Below are 22,234 nucleotides of genomic sequence, written 5' to 3' on the forward strand. Positions count from 1 at the left end.
TGATTTAATGTCCCTGTAAAGCCTCTTGGAATAGTTTTATACCTATACTAGATCTGACACCAAGTTCTCTTTTACAATTAAAGTCTGAAAACATGATTGTATTTTGTGCCAGTTGTACATTAAATGAGTTCTTTATCATCCTGTTGTTGATCTGTCTTCAATATTAGACGGAGTTAAAAACACAAAAATGCTGAAGAAACTCAGCAGATCACGCAGGGTCCATGGCAGGTAAAGATATATAATGTTTCAGGCCTGAGCCCTTCTTCAAGATATGAGCAAAAATCATTCGGTTGTAATTGTGTAATTTGTAGCAATGAGTGGAATAATTCTCTGCAGCAAAAAAAGCATGTCCATTGAGTGTGAGGACAGCTGGGTTATAATTAGAACCACAGAACCATGGACATTTTCTGGAACAGCCGAAGGTCATTTAGTCCAGTGTTCCCATGTTATTTAGATTAAATCCATTTTCCAATTCTTGATCTGTTACCCAACTCATTCATTTCAATATGATGAGGAATTTTCTCTCCATAGACCATCTGGGCAATGCTTTCCAGACGCCTTTTCCCTGGACATCCCTTTAATCCATCATCCAATCACTTTATCTTTAGTTGGGGAGGGGGGAGAGAGGGGGAGGGGGGAGAGAGGGGGAGGGGGGAGAGAGGGGGAGGGGGGAGAGAGGGGGAGGGGGGAGAGAGGGGGGACGGGGAGAGGGGGGAGGGGGAGGGGGAGAGAGGGGGAGGGGAGGGGGAGAGAGGGGGGAGGGGGAGAGAGGGGGAGGGAGGGGGAGGGAGGGGGAGAGAGGGGGAGGGAGGGGGAGAGAGGGGGAGGGAGGGGGAGAGAGGGGGAGAGAGGGGGAGGGGAGAGTCAGTCAGGCTGCTGCAAAATTGGGAGACTTGGTAAAGATCCCATTTGAAGATGGGTTTTGAGTTCTGAGTTCCGAGTTCAGCATATTCTAAACCCTTGCAATCAATTACAAGAGGATGTGGCTGGTTAATGTTTTTCTCCTGAAATAGATAAAAGGGAAGAACCCTTTGTGGTAACCTGGAAGAAGAGGTTATCTTTTGGGAAAACGCACAAGGGGGCAAATTTCTTTGGCAAGACACTGAAGTGGCTGATTGGAGGAAATCAGTATGTGTGTGTCCAACGAACAACAAATATCTCTCTGAAACCAACAAAGGTTTTCCTTTGCGGTAACAATTTAAGTTAAAGCATTAGAGCCTGGTGAATATAATATGTTAAATTCTGTGCATGGCATGAAAATTGGCTGATACCAGTGAACTTGGAGAAGTGAAAAGTGAATGATTGGACAGTGAAACAAAATACTTTCCTGAGTACATACACATTGCATACATGTGCGCTTTGAATTAGAAGGGGGTTAAGTTAAATAGTGATATTATTATGCATGAAGAAAATGTTAAAATTTTTTGTTTAAGTAGCCATTGTCTTGCTGTATTTCTATTGCTGCTGGATTTTGGAGTCCTCTGGGCTCATAACACTGTTCATGGAATTAAATGAGTTGCAACAAACAAAAAGATGAGGCAAAGGGCCTGTTTCTCTACAGTATGACCAAAGAACTCTAAGAACATCTAGTTAAATTTATGCCATGAATGCTTTTCATGTATTTCTCTACCTTGTTTGAGTAGCTACCAATAAATTACCAAGCCCTTCAGGATTATTTTTTACCAGTCCTTTGACTTTTTATTTTAGCCAGGTGCAGAACCTTAAAACAAGTGAAACTTTGATTGTAGAATAGATTCATAATAGTCAAAAGAAATCTTCACTTTTTCTCCCTTCATTCTATTGTACCAGAAAAAAGCCTAATTTTCCATAAATATTTTTGAAGATGGTACATTATGTTCATAAGAAGCTAGAGAACACTTCCACTATGAAGTCATGGTTTATGACAAAATAGAATACATCTTTTGAAAGTAATCTAATCTATTGCATCACAAAACATGAATGGCAACTGTACTCCTTTGTTATTTAACAGTAGAATTTATTTCCATAGATCCCAGACTTGTCTTGACAACTGTTAAATTAGAGCCTGTATCACTGGCACTAAACCTCATTCAAAATGAAACTGAGGCCTGGATTTATTTTCAATTATTTGTATCTTGACAAAGTTCATGTCTTAATGTCAGTTAGGAATACTGTTGTCCTTTTGGAGTATTTTAAACTTTTGGATGTTCATGACAGCAGGACTTTAAATGGTAAGATTTAATTCTGGGAAGAAGATATTGAATATTTTCAGTGGTGATGCATTAATTCTGATTGTTTGCTTTAGTTTTCACTTTGGCTCAGGTGGCAACACCTGTGTTTTTGAGTTAAGAAGGTGTGTGTTTAGGTTTCAGCATGGATGAAGCATAAGGTTCAGACAGATGGTAGTACAGCTCTGAATAAGTGCTGGATTGTCAAGGATACATGCTTGGATTATTTTCCAAATTTTAAATGAAGACATACTTCACAGTAAGGGACCTTCCAGCCCATGAGCCTGTGATGCCCTAATATCCAAATTAACCTCCAACCCCCATACACTCTTGAAGGGTGGGAGGAAACCCACACAGATATGGAGAGAATATATAAACTCCTTATAGACAGCGCCATAAGGAATTACAGATATTCTATAATAAGTCACATCTATGTAGTGCTCTAACATAATGAAAGTTCCAGGGAAATTAACAGTGATTTTATTAAAAAGATTGAACAAGTTACAATAAAGAATGTATTGTAGATGAAGAAATGTTTGGCCAAGGAGATGGGTCTAAGGGATGTTTTAAACAAAGAGATGTGGAGAATTTTAGACTTCCAGAATTCAGGGCCAAAGCAGCAGAACGTTTGGTCTGCAACGATAAAGCAAATTAACAGAGGGAGATTTCAAGAGGCAAAATCGGGGGAAATAAAGAATTCCGAAGGCTGGTGGTGCTGGAAATGGTTTTGTATGAAGGGCTGAGAATGGTGGTTGGTGAAAGTAGAGTTGACAAACTAAAACCTAGTTTTTGAAAGCTAGACATTGTTGGACCAGGAGCCGGTGTAATAAATCAAACGAGGTTCTCCACAGATCCCTTGACATCTTTTACCCCTAAATCCATCTCCTCCCCAGTCTCTCCTCAGAACTGAGATGCATCGTGCCAGTCAACATCCTGATGAATCTTCACTGCCCCCTCTCCCGTGCGATCAGAATTCTTGAATCAATCTGTTGTCAATCTTCCAGGATTATGGAGGGGAAAAAAAGATCAATATTAAACTTCAGTGAACAGCTTGAATTGAAAAGATCTGTTCACATGCTAATTTCAGATATCAATTGACTAAATGTGGTGGTACACCACTGGCCTTCTGCAGGGGGAAACCTCTGTACCTGCAGGAGTGTAAGGGGATAGGACAACACCTGGCTGGCTGTCAATCAGTCGGCCTGAATGGATCAAGCCCCACCCGGTCGGGTGTCAATCACTCTCTGGGATATAAGCCTGTGCCAGCCTCCCGAGGCCTCACACTGAGTTGCTGCAGCTACAGCCAGCCTGGCTCTGTGGAAGTCTTTGTGGATTAAAGCTTGTTGTACAGTCTTTACCTTGTGTGTGTCTGATTCTGGTTAACAGCGCACCACAATTTAATCCGCAAAATTTTCCCACGACTGCCATGGAAAAACTCCTGAGTACAGGGAGCCTCGAAGTCGACCCATGCCACCCGGAAGCCCAGTCACGCTTCAAGATCTGACAACATGCGGTCGAGGCAATCATCGAGGCCCATGCAGGCGGCATCCTAGACTCAGATCGGAAGAGGTTGGTCCTACTCCAGTCAAAGCTGGGACCCCATGCCTTCAGGCAACCAAAGGCTGCTCCACATACAATTGCGCAATGGATACTCTCGAGAACTTGTACAAGCCCCCATGAATGCGGTCTGTGTAAGGTACCTCCTCAACACCCGAGCCCAGCAACCCAGGGAGACGGCTGAGTCTTACCTGGGACACCTGCGAGAGTTGGCCCGACCATGTCTGGCTGAACCCGGGGTAGGTGTAGAGGAGATCAAGAGGCTGATCCAGGACGCCTTCATCCGAGGGCTATGCTCAAGGGCCATCCGGCAAAAGCTGCTGGAAGATAGTATCTACGCCCTGGAAGTGGTCAGAACCCTGGAAGCTGCAGGCCTGCACATCGAAACCTTCGATTCCAGGTTCACCCAGGCTCCCTCATGGCCTTCACACACTGCAGCTGCAGCCACAGACCAAGCTGGGGAGGAGAACGTCACTACGGCAGGCGCCTGGTGCTCCTGTAAGTACTATGGGTCATGGTGTGGGTCAGACCGATGATTGCGCTGAAACTCCCTGGCTAGGAACCAGTACTGTTCCCGATGCGGTAAGAGGGGTCACTTTGCTAAAGTGTGCCTCTCGAAACCAGCCAGCATCTCAGCAGCCCTCTATGACCTCCCCTCCTTCCCTGTGGACCCCTCCACTTGCGTGTGCCGGGCGGCCCAATTGTCCCTGCTACAACTTCCGCCTTCCCTGACTCCGACGGTGCAGTATCCCGCTCCACCAGCGATGATCGCAGCGTGTGCCCCAAGCACCCGGACCAGCCCCTGCCCTCGCCAGCACCGCTCGCCGAGAACTACAGCGATGTCACTTCTGGCTCATGGCATGACGTCAGTTCAGGCAGATGTAATGACATCACTGCCGCCAGCCTCGATGAGGCAACTTCCCCCAGTGCAACGAACATAACTAGGGAAGGAGGCCAGCCACGCAGCGGGCACCCACGTGCCGCCACCATCTTGGGCCAGGCAGCAGCCTACACGGAGGGCCACCGATGTCGAGGAAAACAATGTGGTCAACACGGACGATGACCAGGCTGCCCTGCTGATGCTCCCCATGCCTCCGGACGCCATCGGCTGCAAAACGCTGTACCCCAAGACCGATGTCATCATGGTCAACACAGTTGAATGACCAGGCCGCCCTTCTGACGCTCCCCATGCCTCCGGACGCCATTGGCTGCCACACACCGCGCACCCCACGACTGACGTCAACGTGGTCAACATGGGTCAACCAGGCTGCCCTACTGACTCACCCCATACCTCCGGACGATATAAATCACAGCGCATAACCGGAGACCGACGACTCCGACCCCGAGACAGTCCTGGCTGTCACCATGCTGACCAGGGACATCCCTCACGACCTTGGGCGCTCTATGATGGACGTGCAAGTCAACGGCCAGGTAACAAAATTCCTATTCGACAGTGGTAGCACCAAGAGCTTCATTCACCCAAGCGTGGCCCACTCCCTGAGATTAAAAGTCCACCCCACCACCTGCTCAATCGCCCTCGCTGCCAAGGATAAGACTGTTGATACCCTCGGGTGCTGCTCGGCCGATGTAACTGTGGGAGGGGAGACTTACACGGGCTTCAGTCTCCAAGTCATGCCCAAACTCTGCACCCCAGTCCCCCTGGGCCGAGATTTCCAGTGCCACCTGCAGAGTGTCACGCTTGACTTTGGGGGGCCACAACCTCCACTCACGTTACACAGCACACCAACCTACCAGCCCCGGCCAACCTGCGGCCTCTCCACACTACGCATCACCCCACCGGCGCTCTTACCACATCTTACGCTAGGCTGCAAGCCGATCACGGCCAGAAGTAGGCACTATTGTGTCGCAGACAGAGACTTAATCAAGGCGGAGGTGCGGTGACTCCTGGCGGAAGGTGTCATAGAGCCCAGTAACTGCCCTTGGAAAGCCCAAGTACTGGTGGTCAAAGGGTGGTGGTAAGTTGAGGATGGTCGTGGATTACAGACAGACCATTAACCGGTACACCCAACTGGATGCCTACCCCTTGCCTAGGATTGCCGACATGGTCAACGAGAGAGCCCACTACCGGGTTTTCTCCATGATTGACCTGACGTTGGCGTATCACCAAATCCCCATCCACCCGAAGGACAAGCCCTACACCGCCTTCGAGGCAGACAGGCGGCTGTACCAGTTTCGCCGAGTTCCCTTTGGGATCACAATCGAGGTCCCCAACTTCCAGCGGGAGATGGATCGCATGGTAGACCGGCACAAGCTAAAGGAGACGTTCCCGTATCTGGATAACACCACTGTCTGTAGCCGTGACCTGCAGAACCACGACGCTAACCTGGAAAAATTCCTACAGATGGCCGGGGAGCTGAACCTCTTACAACAAGGAGAAGTGTGTGTTTAGCACCATCCGCTTCGTCATCCTGGGGTACATAGTGGCTCATGGGGTCGTCAGCCCAGATCCAGAAAGGATGCGCCCATTAATGGAGCTACCTCTCCCCCTCCCACGCTAAAGGGCCTCCGCGGGTGCCTTGGCCTATTCTCCTATTACTCGCAGTGGGTCCCTCACTTCTCGGACAAGGTCCGCCCAATGGGCCAAGCTACAATTTTCCCCCTCCTACCCGAGGCGCAGGCAGCTTTCATTTGCATCAGGCAGGACATCGCGGACGTGGATGAGGACTCCCCCTTCCAGGTGGAGAGCGATGCCTCCGAGGTAGCCCTCGCTGCTACCCTCAACCAAGGGGGGCACCCTGTCGCTTTCTTCTCTAGGACCCTTCACGGCTAGGGCATTCCGCCATTGAAAAGGAGGCCGAGGTGATTGTGGAAGCGGTCTGCCACTGGCGCCACTACCTGGCCGGCAGGAGATTCATCCTCCTCACGGACCAGCGGGCCATAGCATTCATGTTTAACACTACCCACAAGAGCAAGATCAAGAATGACAAAATCCTGCGCTGGAGAGTCGAGCTGGCAACCTACAGCTACGACATTCAGTACCGCCCCAGGAAGTTTAACGACTCCACTGATGCCCTCTCTCAGATCTGTGTGTCTATGCATGATGACAGGTTGCAGGCATTGCATGAGTCCCTCTGCCATCCGGGTGTCACCAGGTTGTACCACTTCATTAAGTCCCGGAACCTGCCGTATACCATCAGGGACATGACTGAGGCCTGATGAGTCTGGGTGGAGTGTAAACCCCGTTTCTTCCGCCCACCTCAGGACCATGTCGTAAAGGCCACTCGGCCCTTCGAGCGTCTCAGCATGGACTTCAATGGGCCCCTGCCTTCCACGAACCAAAATGTCTACTTCCTTACGGTAGTGGACGAGTTCTCACGCTTCCCTTTCACTGTCCCTTGTCCGGACATCTCCACGGCCACTGTCATCAGGGCCCTGGGGCAGATCTTCACCATGTTTGGCTACCCCACTTTCATCCACAGTGACCGGGGGTCTAGTTTCATGAGTGATGAGCTGTGCCAGTACCTGACAGCGAGGGGCATAGCAACTAGCCACACAACGAGTTATAACCTGAGAGGCAATGGACAAGTGGAACGCGAAAACGGGCTGGTCTGGAAGGCAGTTTTCCTGGCTCTCAAGTTGAAAGGGTGTGCCGTTGAATACTGGCAGGACACCCTGCCCGAGGCACTCCATACCATTTGGTTGCTGCTATGTACGGCTACCAACGAGACCCCTCATGAACGTCTGTTCACTTTCCCCAGGAAGTCGGAGACTGGAATGTCCCTCCCAGCATGGATCATGTCCTTGGGACTGGTACTCCTGCATAAACACATATGAACACACAAGGCCGAACCCATGGTCGAGCAGGTCTTCCTCCTACACGCGAACCACAATTATGCCTATGTTAGGTTCAGCGGTGGCAGGGACGACACAGTCTCCACCAGGGACCTGGCACCAGCAGGCGCACCCACCACTCCTCGGCATCCTTCAGCCCAGGACGACGCTGACCGAGCATACATCCCTGTCCCCAGGCAGGTATGGGGTGCGCAGGACCTCCTTGACCACCAGGGGCCCGCTTCAGCCCTGGGGGGATGAACCTTCCCCCCCCCCACCCATCCAATACGACTCGACCCTAGCCCCCTTGGCCACCCCTCCGCGCGGCACCACACCAATCACACACACCACTGCCGCCAGCCCCCCCCCCACTTCCCCTCTGACCAGTGACCAGGAGCCAGTCCTACGACGGTCACAGAGACCCTGGCGGCCGTCAGATCATCTCAATCTGTAAATATTGTATTTTGTATAGTGGATACGATTCCTTGTTACTTCCCCCACCCCTCCCCCCGGTACAATTTTAAAGAAGGGGTGAATGTGGTGGTACACCACCGGCCTTCTGCAGGGGGCAACCTCTGTACCTGCAGGAGTGTAAGGGGACTGGACAACACCTGGCTGACTGTCAATCAGTCAGCCTGAATGGATCAAGCCCCACTCGGTCGGGTGTCAATCACTCTCTGGGATATAAGCCTGCGCCGGCCTCCCGAGGCCTCACTCAGAGTTTCTGCAGCTACAGCCAGCCTGGCTCTGTGGAAGACTTTGTGGATTAAAGCCTGTTGTACAGTCTTTACCTTGAGTGTGTCTGATTCTGGCTAACAGCGCACCACACTAACAACCTAAAAAAGGAATTAAATCCAATATATTCAATGCTAATTTAGATTATTTGATTTTAATTGTCTTAATTCTCAACCTCAGATAATGCTTTACCTCATATCCAAAAAAAGAGCAAGCTTGATGCCAACTCCACTATTCATGCCTTCAGGAATGAGGAAGGAAGACTTTTGTAAGGTGCTTCATAAAGGAAATAGAATTGTATAGCAGTGAGAGATTGGGAACACTGAAGCATGTTTAACAAACTTCACACATATTCCTTTCCATGATTTTCTTACAGATGTTCAATTTTTTAACTTCCTTCGATGTGTCACAGATATGACCAAGCAACACATCAAAATGACTTTCAATATGTTTGATTGGAAAGCCTCAGGGGAGATCGGATTTGATGAGTTTTACATGTTAATTTGCATCATGATTGCCAACAAGGTATGGATTTATTTTAGTATCTGAGGTTTTGCAAAATACCAGCATCTTTTTGAACAACACCCAAAGAGGTATAGAGGCAAAATACCGAAGGAAAATGATCCTTTAAACACATCTGGATGTGAAAATTAAAACAGTGAAAGCAGAAAACTCTCACCAGGTCCGGCCACATTCCATGGGAGGAGAAACAGAGTTAATATTTCACAAAATATAAGTGAAAAAGAGTCCCTTCGGGCCTGCTCTGCCATTTAATCATGAGATGAACCTTATTACTCAGCTCCACTCCCCAGAATTCTCCCTGTAACCCTTGATGCCTCACTAATCAAATACCTGTTAATTTCCGTCTTAAATACACCCAATGACCTTACTTCTACTGCTGCCTGTGGTAACAATTTCCACAGACCCATGGCCCTCTGGCGAAAGAAATTTCTCTGCATTTCTGTTTTATATTGATGCCCTTTTATCCTGAAATTGTGGCCTCTTATCCTAGACTCCCCTACAATAGGAAACAACTTTGTCACATCTATTCAACCCAGGCCTTTCAACATTTGAAAAGTCTCTACAAGATCCCAACAAGCACAGTCCAAGAGCCGACAAAAGTTTCTCATATGCTAACTCTTTCATTCCTGGTATCAATCTAATGGATCTTCTCTGAACCCTCTCCAATGCTAGCACATCCTTTCTCAAATAAGGCTCCTAAAACTCTGCACAGTACTCCAAGTGAGGTCTCACCAGTGCCCTATAGAGTCTCAACATTACACCCCTGTCCTTGTACGCGATTCCTCTAGAAATGAATGCCAACATTGCTTTCGCCTTCTTCACTGCCGACTCAACCTGGAGGTTAACCTTTAGATTATCCTGCATGAGGAATCCCAAGTCCCTTTGCACCTCTGAATTTTGAATTTTCTCCTCATCTAAATAATAATCTGCCCTTCTATTTCTTGTACCAAAGTGTATGACTGTACACTTCACAACATTGTATTTCATCTGTCACCTCTTTGTCCATTCTCCTAATCTATCCAAGTATCTCTGCAGCCTTTTTCTGTCCTCAGCACCACCAGTTCTACCACTTATATGCAACATAAAAAGAAGTGGCCCCAGCACTGACTCCTGTGGAACAGGCAACCAACCTGAATAGGATCCCATTATACCCCCTCTCTGTTTCCTGCCATTAACCAATGCTCTACCCATGCTAGTATCCTCCTGCAATTCCCTGTGCTCTCATCTTGTTAAGTAGCCTCTTAAGTGGCACCTTGTCAAAGGCCTTTTAAAAGTCCAAATGCACAACATCCACTGCTTGTCCCCTGTCTGTCCTGTTTGTTATCTCCTCAAAACAATTGTTGTAGGTTTTGTCAGGCATGATTTCCCTTTAAGGAAATCATGCAGACTTGAATCTATCTTGCGATGCTCCTCTAGCTATTCCATAACCTCAACTTTAACAATTGATTCCAGCATCTTCCCAACCACTGACATCAGACTAATAGGTCAATAGTTTCCTTTCTGCTACTTCCTTCCCTTCTTAAACATCAGAGTGACATTTGCAATTCTCCACTGCTCTGGAGCCTTGGCAGAATCCATTGATCTCTGGAAGATCATTACCAATGCCTCCACATTCTCTGCAGCTACCTCCATCTAGTCCAGGAGATTTCTCTACCCTTAGACCATTTAGCTTCCCAAATATTTTCTTTCTCATAACCTTGACAGCACTCAATTCACTTCTCAGAGACCTTTGATAGCCCAGACCATAGTCTTCTACCATGAAGACTGATCCAAAATATGGGCAGCACAGTTGGGACTGAACCGAGGTTCGAATCCCTCGCTGTTTGCAAGAAGTTTGTATGTTCTCCCCATGTCTGCGTGGGTTTCCTCCCACGATGACAAGCTACGCTGGTCCCAGCACTGATCCCTGCAGCACACCACTAGTCACAGGCCTCCAGTCTGAGAAGTAATTGTCCACGGCCACTCACTGGCTTCTCCCACACAGGCAATGTTTTTGAATATTTTAATATGAGATTTCACATCCAAAGTACAGAGAACCTATGGATAGATGTTAAAATTCTCAAAGATACACTAAAATCACCAATGCCTGAAGAGGGCGCACAAAATCAGTGAACCGGTGCGGATTCGAAAGGCCAACGTGGCCTGTTTCCGCTCCGTAAATGGTTATATGGTTAAATGGTTATGGTTATTCAAACCTACTATGGATGTAGGTTAATGGGGTGTAAATTGGGCTGCACAGGCTTGTAGGCCAAAATGGCCTGTTACAGTGCTGTATGTCTAAATTTTAAAAATTATTCAGTTCCTCTGCCATCTCTTTGTCTTCCATTACAATCTCTCCATCATAATTTTCTAATTGTCCTATGTCTTCTCTTATTTATCTTTTGCTCTTTATATACTTAAAAAGCTTTTAGAATCCTCTTTGATATTATTTGCTAATTCATTTTCATAATTTCTTTTTCTCCTTTCTAATCACCTTTTTATGTTGCCTTCTCCTAGTTTTTAAAAAAGGTTCCCAGTCCTCTAGCTTCCCACTAATTTTTACTTCCTTGTCTGCCCTCTCTTTTGTGTTTACTTTGGCTTTAACTTCCCTCGTCAGCCATCATTGTCTCGATTTTCCATTCACAACTTTATTTCCTTTTAGGAAGTACCTGTCCTGCTCTTTCGTCATTTTTTGCAGAAACGCCAACCATTGCCGATCTGCTGTCTTCCCTTATAGTGTGCTTTTCCAATTGACTTTGGCCAGATCCCCTCTCATACGACTGCAATTTACTCCACTGAAATATCAACACATCAGAATTTAGCCTTTCCTTTTCAAATTTCACAGTGAACTCAATCATGTTGTGATCACTGCCTCCCTTTACAGTAAGCTTCCTAACCACCTCTGGTTCATTTGATAGCATCCAATCCAAAACAGCCAATCTCCAGATGGGCTCATCAACAAACTGCTCTAAAAAGCATCCCGTAAGCATTCCGTGATCTCTTGCTCCTGGGATCCCGTACCGACCTGACTTTCAAGAGAATAGTTGATGTTTCAGCTCAAAACTCTTCATTTAGACTCATCCAAGTCCAAATGGGTATTTGTGCTTAGGTCAGTTGGTCAATCTGCTTCCATTGCCTTTTTACTTTATATCTGAGCAAAACTTTTGATGAGAGGTTCCAACTTGAAACATCAACCATTCTTTTTCTCCCACTGATGCTATTCAACCCGCTAACTTCCTCCAGTACATTGTTTGTAGCTGCAGATTCTAACACCTGCAGTCTCCTGTGTGTGTTCAGTTTGACTCCAGCTGTCTCACATTTGTTCGCCAAACAAATTTCAATGGTCATGTTTTGTGTGTTTCATTCACCATAATTGATAAAAGGAACTAAATTCTCAAATATTTTACCTCATTAGCTAACAGTGAGACAATGTCTTTCATGTCATTTGAACTTCAGACATTTTCCTGAACTGCACCTCAGGTCTTTTTAATCAAAGTCAAATTTGATCGTTCAGAATTGTTCTTCTTTCAAAGGCTCTGAAATACAATTATTTAAGACCAGACATGGCTGAAAGACAAACTCCATTCATGCAATAACTGTTTGTTTTAAATGTTACAGGATAAAATGGAGCAGCAGTTTCTTTACCGTCACTCTCGCTCCATCTTTGACCTATTTGATTTGGATGGAGGACATACCATTTCCCCATCTGAATTTTATGCTGCAGGATTTCTCTTCAATATCAAAGGCCGTGCCTTTCTGCAGATGTTTCAAGATTATAGTGGAAATGGTGGTGAGGTGAGATTGTAAAATTGGAGTGCTAATTTCCCCAATTATCTCCCTTTATGTTGTAAAAGCATTGATTCTCACTGGATGAAGGATTCATTGGGTTGTGAAGCACTTTCAATATCTTTACTGGATGAGCATACCTCAGTGACGACCAAGAATTAACTGTGAGGAATTTGTAGCCCAGATTAATGCTCTGCATACTTGTACAATGTTATAATTAAAAAGATGTATTTGCACATACAGACAACAACTGATTTCATTTAACACCCAACAAGCTCGTGAAAATAAGGTTTGTAATCAAGTTATCTTGATTAGTTTTAAATGAATCTTTTGAAACATAACAAGTCAGTGTGTGGACTTGCTTGAACAATGTCCTTTCTTATCATACGTTTTATTTACCTTGCAATAACATAGCTGATACAGTGTCAGGGACAGATGATTCAGCCCCACAAGATTGTTCTGTGATTTAGTCATGGCTAATCTTGACTTGAATTCCATTTTCTCTCTCTCTTTTATCAATGGCAGTCTTACCATTGCAAAACTGAATCGACCTAATGTCATCTGGCCATTTGTAGAAAGTGAGTTCTACATTTCTACCAACTTTTGGAAGAATAAAAATGCTTCCCAATATTATTCTTTCAATTATATATTTCTCATTTTAAGTGGTTTCTTTGGACCTGTCCTCAGAAATCCTTTTTTTTTTAAAATTAGTTTAGGGACTTTAATTAGATTATTCATAGGAACAAAGGAAGTAGGAACAGGAGTAGGCCAAAAATGGCCCATCGAGTCTGCTCCGCCATTCAACACGATCATGGCTGATCTAATTTATGACCTAACTCCACCTACCTGCCTTCACCCCATATCCCCTAATTCCTCTATCATGTAAAAATTTATCTAACCGAATTTTAAATATGTTTAATGAGGCAGCCTCAACCACTTCCCTGGTTAGAGAATTCCAAACATTCACTACTCTCTGGGAAAAACTATTTTTCCTCATCTCTGCCCTAAATCTACTCTCCCGAATCTTGAGACTGTCCTCTCATTTTAGTTTCCCCGGCCAGCTCAAAAAACCTTCCTACATCTATCCTATCCATTCCCTTCATAATCCTATATGTCTCTATAAGATCTCCTCTCAATCTTCTGAACTCGAGCAAATACAATCCTAGATGATTTAATCTTTCATCATAAGTCAACCCCTTCATCCCAGGGATCAACCTAGTAGAGCGAATACAATCCTAGATGATTTAATCTTTCATCATAAGTCAACCCCTTCATCCCAGGGATCAACCTAGTAAACCTCCTCTGGACCGTCTCCAAAGCCAGTTTATCCTTCGTCAAATATGGAGACCAGAACTGGACACAGTAATCCTGGTGCGGTCTCACCAGTACCTTATACAGCTGCAACATTACCTCCCTACTCCTGAATTCAATTCCTCTAGCGATGAAGGTCAACATTCCATTTGCCTTCTTAATAACCTGCTGCACCTGCAACCTAACTTTTTGCGATTCATGCACAAGCACTCCCAAGTCCCTCTGCACAACAGCATGCTGTAGTTTTTCACCCTTTAAATAATATTCAGCTCTTATTTTTCTTGCCAAAGTGGATAACCTCATACTTACTAACATTGTACTCCATCTGCCAGACCTTTGCCCACTCATCCAGCTTAACTATATCCCTCTGCATACTCTCCACATCCTCATTACAATTTGCTCTTCCACTCAATTTGGTGTCATCCGCAAACTTGGCTACACCACATTTTGTCCCCTCCTCCAAGACATCAATGTAAATGATGAACAGTTGTGGGCCTAACACTGACCCCTGTGGCACCCCACTTACCACTCTCTGCCAACCTGAAAACTCCCATTTATCCCGACTCTCTGCCTCCTGTCAGACAACCAATTTTCAATCCAGGCCAATATACTTCCCCAGACTCCACTTTCCTGTAACTTACTGATAAGTCTCCTGTGCGGCACCTTATCAAATGCTTTCTCTAAATCCAAATATACAACATCAACCTGTTCCCCTCTATCCACTGAACCCATTATATCCTCATATCCTGTAAAATGAAGGGAAAGCTGGTGTACCCATCTGAAATTAAACATTTAAACCTTTGTATCATTCTGCAAACCTGTGCTACATATCCTGTAAGATCAATATTTCTTTCCAGGAATAAACACATTAATGTAGAGGTTGAATGATGAAGGCCTGATATTTCCTTTTGCATTTCAGCCACCTTGTGATAAGATTCTTTAAGCAAATTTGGATTTTGATTTTGTAGTTTTATACTGTCCTTTAGTTTTGAGTACACAAGCAACAAAACGATTTTCAAATTCATGGCTCAATCACTCCTATTTATAGAAACATTCACATATAATCATGTTGTGTTATGCCTTGGAAGATGGATCAGAAAGCAATATAGATAACAATCATTTGTCCTTCTTGGGTGTTGAATGAAATCAGTTATACTGTCTGCCATTTGGCACCTCATCCGTCACCAATAAATATTTGGAAGTTTCTGTCAGATCCAAGCAATGTTCTACCTTGCATCCCATACCTCACATTGGCCTCAGAGAGATATTCACCTTGAAATCTGCGAGGACATCTAACACCTGCTTCTTAATAATGATTTGTCTGGAATTCCACTTTTACCCTCCCTCCATTCTTTGGCTTCAATCTGATTGAACAGCAAAGAATAGTCCAGCAAGGACTAAATGGGTCAAAGGGCCAGTTCCTGTGCTCTAATGTTTCATGATTCTAGAATTGCTTGCTCCAAGTATTTGCCAGTATCAGGTGGGAATTTCTTGGGCCCAAGCAAACCAGAGTCATATTCTGCTAAAAGGACCTGAATAGATCTCTAAGGAAGAGTAAGTAAGCATGCAGTGCCCAAAGTATTTGAAAGGACCTCACCAGCAGTCCTTGAAGAGTCACTGTATCCCCCAAAAAAGTGAAATTGCAGATTTGTTTGAAAGCTCAGACACAGCAGTCATGCTCCTCTTGGCCTTCATAAACAATTCCATCTAATGGTTGGCCCATTGTAACCTTCTCTCACCACAATCTCTTCCCAAACCTTCCTTAAATCGGCTCTGTAACAGAGATGTAAAATATTCAATTCTTTGCAGTCACAGATGAACACCTTGCCTCTGGAATAAAAATTAAAATTGTCTGTTGACAATTCCATTCCTTGGAAGATATTTTCATCAAAAAACAAATATTACTCACTTCTTAGTCTGTTTCTTTGAAAGTAAATAAGGTGTAAAAAGATTGTTTAATCATTTGTTTCAATTTTTGATTTTTTTGATATCTATCACTTTTTAATTTGATTTGTAATTTGTATCCACGATTATCAAAGGTTGGCACATGAAGCCCACATTTCTCATGAGTGGTGTTTCCTGGGAAGAAAAGATTGATGTAAGCTTGACACTTGTTCATTGTAGTCATCAGACAAACTCGCAACGTGACAACTGTGAACTCTCCCCACTGCTGTGAGAAGGGTTTAGGAATAACAGCAAACTGAAATAATGTGGAAGCATTCATTATCATTCAGACCCCTTCTTTTATTTTGGCCTTTCTTGCTTCTAAAGGGAGATTACATCGAAGACAAAATGTGTGGAAATAGCAAATAATTGACTTTTAATCAGCCAGATTAATAATTTATGATAAAATGTTTGAATTAGATGCTCATTTCATTGTGCCCAACTTTAATTCCATTTAAAATATTTTGGATTAGAACATTAAAAATAACAAGGAAAGAAAATGTGATCTAAAAATTGTTTTTAACCATCCGTGTCATTTATGTGTTTATTTATGTGACCTAGAATCTGACCTACAGTGAATTCAAATTGTTCATCATGGCCTGCATTGATAAACAAAATAAAGATAAAGAAGAGCGAATGAAAAGGAAACAAGGCTATATGGGAATATTTTCTCAAAGTACAAGAGGTTTCTTGTAATTTCAGTTCATTGAGACATTTCTTTCAGAGAAAAATTAGAAACAATTATATATTTGCACAGTTAAAACATCTTATTTGTTCTGTGGATTTGTACAAAAGGTACTTACATTAAAGTTAAAAAAAAATACATTTCACTAGAAGCTGTTCTTGGAAAATCATTCTTTCCCCCTTGAATTTTTAATGAATTTGCTTTAGTAAATATCAAGCTAAAAGCTGAAAAAAAAAGATTATCTGAACATGTGGAGAAATAAAGGCTCAGGATCTGATGTGTTTTTACGGATGGTAACTGATGGATAAATATTGGTCTGGAAACCAATCATAATTATTTTGATATTTTGCATTGTGATCTTTTATGTTCACTTAGGTGAACCGATGGGCTGCAATTTAATGCTTCCTCCGAAACTTGCAACTTTTGACGGTGTAGCACTCCTTCGATATGGCATTAGAGACTCAATCTAGACCAATGGTTCTCAACTTTTATTTCCACTCACATGCCACCTTAAATAATTCCTTACTAATCACAGAGCAGCTATGGCATCCTATACCATAGATGTTCTGTGGTTAGTAAGGGATTACCATACTTAAGATGGTATGTGAGTGGGGGAAAATAGGTTGAGAATCACTGTCCTGGACTGCACTCAAATTGCCAAAATGGGACTTGATCCCACATTTCCTTACTAATCTAGAAGTACTGGCCCTGAACCATAGTTGAACTCCATGAACGTGGCATTTTAAGTTCTCTGACAGGACAGAGATTTCTGATTCAGGTGTATTTTGTGTTATTCTTAGCCATGATGTTAGTTGTTTCAACGTGCACCTTCCCAACTCAAGGAACCTGCACAAATACGCCTAGTGAAGTAAAACATGGAAGTCTGTAGATTCCATGGTTGAAGTAAAAATACAAATGCTGGAGAAACTCAGCTGGTCAAACAATGTCCTTTATATAGAAAAAAATGATACATAACCAATGTTTCAGGCTTGAATCTTTCATCAAAGTATGAAAAAATGTAGGTAGGCTTATGGACTCAGTGGGCAGGGACCTGGATTTCATCTTCATTTACTTGGACGACATCCTCGTTGCCAGCAGGGATTGGGCGCAACACAAAGCCCACCTGCGCGCTCTCTTCTCCCGCTGGCTGACTTCGGCCTCACCATCAACCCAGCCAAGTGCCAGTTCGGGAAAGAGTCCATGCAGTTCCTGGGCCATACCATCACAGCCGAAGGAGCCACGCCTGCCGCTACGTAAGTCACCGCTATCAATGAGTTCCAACGCCCGGACAACCTCAAGGGGCTGCAGGAGTTCACGGGTATGGTCAACTTCTATAACTGATTCATCCCAGGAGCCACGCGCATCATGCAGCCGCTATTCGCCCTCATCACAGCCAAGCACAAAACATTCACCTGGACCCCAGAGGCCTGCAGTGCATTAGAGGCCACCAAGGACGCCCTCGCGAAGGCTACCATGATTGCCCATCTGCACACCGGTACCTGTATATGGCGCTTTCCGTCAATGCCTCTGCCACAGCCATCAGCGCCGTCCTGGAGAAGCAGGTGAATGGACAATGAAAGCTGCTGGCGTTCTTCAGCCGGCTTCTCCGCCCACCAGAGTGCAAGTATAGCGCCTTCGACCGTGAGTTACTGGGCATGTACCTGGCGGTGCTATTACTTGGAGGGGAGGATGGCGGCCCCATGACTCACAAATGGTGTCAGTGGTCCCGAGAAGATGGTGCCAATTGCATTGTCCAGAGTGGTGACTGTTTGCACGCAGTGCTGCTAGGTTTTGTGGGTGATTTAGACGGGCATAATATCTTCTTTTCCCGGGTGGCCAGGAGGAGCCTTGGGTAGACCTCATTTACCCTTTTGGATTACTGGCCCTTCAGGGTAATCATGGCCTCCGTATATGATTCTGCGTCATGGATCATTGGGGTCTGACCCGTGAAGGAGGAGTTTCAGTCTGTTCTCGTCCGTGTTAACAACTTTTGCGGTCACCGTCAGGAAGTCCTCAAAGCAGCGTAGCCAGAGTTCAAATGTGTTAAGAGCGTCAGACAATTGAGTGTCTATGTTGAGTTTATCCGGCTTTAGGTAAACTCCATCTTTCTAGAAAAAAATATAATAAAATTGACTGAGATAAAATTTAACTGAGATTGACTATAGACTGGAGCAGCAGCCAGCCTCATTGACTGATCCTGGCAGAATAAGTAGGAGCATGCAAGGGGTTGTGGGTAGGATTGATCTTGGGAGGCATGTCCAGCAGTCAGTAGCCAATCACAGCATTACTGTGGCTTATCACACTTGATAAATCTCCTCTACCCCCCACCCTCTATAGCTTTCCCATCCTTCCTGTAGTGAGATGAACACAATGAGATATCTTCTCATTCCTTCTCAAAAGCAAAAGCATTTTTCTTTTGTTGATTTCAAAAGTTTTTTTTTGTTTAACAATGGAAATACAATGACATTTATTAATTTTTTAATTAATTAATTTTAGTCCTTGTCTGCTCTGCGTATGATGAAACGTTAGAGGGTGATAATATTATATATTGTATCATGGTTAGAATGAATAGAGCAAAATATTCATTTATTTTTGTGAATTTCAGTTAAAAAGGTAAAGTTCTATACTTTCATATTTTTATATCATTATTTTTTTCTTATTGTTATATTTCAAAAGTTGTTTTATGAGTTTTCTAATAATTGGAAACAAACCTTAAAGGTTTGAAACACAAGTTTGCACCAAGAGGGTCAAGTGGTATGAGTAACATTCTCTGGATCATCTGACAAGGTTCTTGGATTAACAGTCTACAAATATAGCCAGTGTACAATAGGATATGTGGAGGAACTTGAATGCAACTGGATTTTTTTAGGAGAAACATTGATGCAGTTTATGTACAAACATGCAGGGATGCATAACCTTAAGATTAATCATTGTTGAGAGACACAGAACCTAACTCTTCTTTCTTTCTTCCCCCCCACCCCATGCATTACCAAATCAATGATTCATGCCAGAGATCTGAGTTCTTGGCTGGAATGAAGCAGCTCCCAATGTAGAGTGGAACAAATGAAGTGCTGTCATGTGCCTTCTAGTGGTATGCTTGAAAATTACAGTTTTGGTTAATCTGTTATCCTAAACATGGGAGGTAGGGGAACTAGAATATCCTAATGAAGGAAGGGGGGGGGGTTGGGGGGGCAACTAAGATAAAACATGGATAAATATACTGCAATTCTGTAGCCAAGGAGTTTGTGAACATTATAGCTGAGTCTGAATTTTGTATTCAGTCATGTTTAAATGGAAATTATCTTGAGCAATGGTCGTTGTAAGGGAACTAGAACCTGATCTGTTTTTTTTCCTATCTGAGCCCTCATTCTGTAGTTCACACTGTTGATTTTAAATGACATTTTTTGGAATAAGTGGCCTTCTACAACTGCATTTATGACTGTATTTGTTAAATATGCTTTGCCACATGGAAAGCAAACTGTGCGATGAAACTACAAAATGATGCAGCAACTGTGGGCGAAGAGGAAGAGGGAGTGCACAGACCCCCCCCCCCCCATGTGATCCTTGTAGAATATATTCGGTCAGGAGAAAATAACTAAACTGCTGCCTTCCCCATGGATCAGGAACCACAAGTTTGCTCATGGATATCCGAGACCCCAGACGATACCATAACTGTTGTGTATCAGCTGTAAGTCATGAATGAGCAGGAGTGTTTATTTTGAAAAGAAATGAGAGCAGATGGATCCAATACATTTGTATTTTACCTCCGAGGACCAGGCATGCCACCACAAGCCATGCAGACACCACTTCTGGAACAATCCCTTCCTCCCTGTAACAGGCTGGCCACACAACCTCTCTTATGATCTGTTCCTCCCTGTGGCCCTCCCTACCCATAATGTCACTCCTGCTCCACACAACTAGTTGAATGCATCCACATGATCTCTCCTTGCCTATGAACGATTAACCACAAGATCTCTCTGCCCTCCAATCTCTCCCTCAATGGCGATCTCTCTACTTTGCAACACCTGACTCCTCACTGTGATCCCTGTCTCTTTCTCGTTGCATTTGGCTGCACACAGAAACCTGTCCTCCTAATAGTCTTCCCTTTGGCACGATCTCTTCCACCCCTGTCCTCTGACTGACTGTCTAGAGCTGACAGGAGGCTAAAATTTCTAATGAAGGACAACCATCCCTGTTTGCAGTTTAGCACATGGTCTTCCTTTCACTATGCTCCATGGAAGGGAATAAGACAACTCTAACATCAACGTCACACACTTTTCCTTTTTATTTCTCTACCCCTGTCTGCAACTTAGAATAGACTTTGCTTTCTAACTCAGTTTTGGTGAGAGGTCATCAATCTGAAAGATTAACTCTTTTTCTCTATAGGTGCTGCCTAACCCGATGAGTATTTTCTTTTTTTTTATTGAAACATACAATTCCCTGCACCTTCCCCCCTGCCCCCCCAACCCACCATAACCTCCTCATTCCCAGATTTTCCTAGTTGTAGACATGGAAACCTGCTGTCCAAAACAACCAGTGTTGGCAAGATTAAAATACTGTTGATCTGGTGACAATTATATTCATGAACAAGAGATCATTATGGCAATGCTGTAGTCATTAACATTATCATTTGATTCACAGGAAGATAATTCAATTGTGCAGAAGAATTCTAAAGGACTTAAGCTATACATTGATGCTGAACACCAGATCTTATCTGGAAAAAAAGAAAATAAATCCTCCTCTGCTGTAAACCTAAACTGACATCAGAATGACGTCAGTTGATAGCTTGCTTCTCTATCATATCCACCTTTTCTTTACAGCCCCTCATTTTCATTAATCCATATTTCAATTGAGGACCGTGAAGTAAAAAAAAATAGTTCTTGAAATAACATGCTTTATGTCCAAAAATTTTGGGTTTATTACTCTTGCAGACATTGCTTTTCATAAATTTATATAATGGTTCAGCATTTCAAAAGGAAATATACGAAAGGGTATGGGGAAAGGTTATAAAGGATAAGAGTCAGATCTTTAGTGGTATAGACCTGCTGGACTGGGTTTATCAATGATGTCAAAATATGCTATATTTTCTGCTTGAAATGGAAACTAATGGAATTAACTGAAACTAACATTTGCTCATGATAGTCATTTGGTTTTGCTTTCCTGCAAAAATTCTTTTAAGCTTCAGTTCAATAACAGACAATCGAGGTAGCAGTGTAACTTGGACATGCGTATTTAAAACTGAAGGCAACCTTAATGTTTAGAATAATTTGAGCCATGTTATCTATTGCAAATTTCTCCGAAATGACCATGCCATACAATCATACACAATGAAAAAAACAGAAATAGTTACAATGAAATATGTATAGAATTTATACAAGAGAAACACAATTTACAATCTACACAAGTCTCCTACATTTAAGTGAACTACACTCACACTTCTGAAGAAAAACATGTCACAATTCACTTGATCAGTCATGTGTAAACTCTTTTCATGGGAATTACTTAATAAAAATCAGAATTGATAGTCCTACTCCAATTCCTTTTAGCTGTTTACTGGAGAAACAGGAACAAGTTCAATGCTCAACCTAACCCCATTTTTGTAACTGTGTAACTTCGAGCAGATAATGAAACATACTGTACATGGGAATAGTTCCAAGTTTAAATATGGCTTCTCATCACATGATTAAGATCCAACGATTAAGATCACTTTCACTGA

At 43.7% G+C, this 22,234-nt stretch overlaps 2 protein-coding genes across 4 annotated transcripts in view; one reads left to right on the forward strand and one right to left on the reverse strand.

Moving 5' to 3' along the window:
• The window catches only part of stk10 (serine/threonine kinase 10), a 151,058-nt gene that overhangs the window by 121,074 nt on the left and 7,750 nt on the right, over positions 1-22,234 (reverse strand). The gene's annotated exons all lie outside the window — the stretch shown is intronic.
• On the forward strand, positions 1,991-21,270 carry LOC138743428 (EF-hand calcium-binding domain-containing protein 9-like). 3 transcript variants are annotated; one of them, XM_069898802.1, is made up of 5 exons: positions 1,991-2,210; positions 8,668-8,816; positions 12,411-12,587; positions 19,530-19,609; positions 21,160-21,270. In XM_069898802.1, the coding sequence occupies exons 1-4, from the start codon at positions 2,075-2,077 to the stop codon at positions 19,569-19,571; spliced, it is 504 nt and encodes a 167-aa protein (XP_069754903.1). In that variant the 5' UTR covers positions 1,991-2,074; the 3' UTR covers positions 19,572-19,609; positions 21,160-21,270. The 3 variants fall into 3 exon arrangements, with proteins under 3 accessions (XP_069754903.1, XP_069754902.1, XP_069754904.1); XM_069898801.1 differs by lacking the exons at positions 19,530-19,609; positions 21,160-21,270 and adding an exon at positions 16,395-16,669; XM_069898803.1 differs by lacking the exons at positions 19,530-19,609; positions 21,160-21,270 and adding an exon at positions 15,929-16,317.

Source organism: Narcine bancroftii, chromosome 9, assembly GCF_036971445.1.
Source record: "Narcine bancroftii isolate sNarBan1 chromosome 9, sNarBan1.hap1, whole genome shotgun sequence".
NCBI classification, from domain to species: domain Eukaryota; kingdom Metazoa; phylum Chordata; class Chondrichthyes; order Torpediniformes; family Narcinidae; genus Narcine; species Narcine bancroftii.

What these genes read in the sequence shown, in the direction of transcription:
- LOC138743428 (XM_069898801.1), top strand. Translation starts at nt 2,075, where the DNA reads ATGAAACTGAGGCCTGGATTTATTTTCAATTATTTGTATCTTGACAAA. An exon ending in TGACAGCAGGACTTTAAATG is followed by an intron (nt 2,211 to 8,667) that starts GTAAGATTTAAT and finishes ATTTTCTTACAG; the next exon opens with ATGTTCAATTTTTTAACTTC. An exon ending in ATAGTGGAAATGGTGGTGAG is followed by an intron (nt 12,588 to 16,394) that starts GTGAGATTGTAA and finishes TATGTGACCTAG; the next exon opens with AATCTGACCTACAGTGAATT.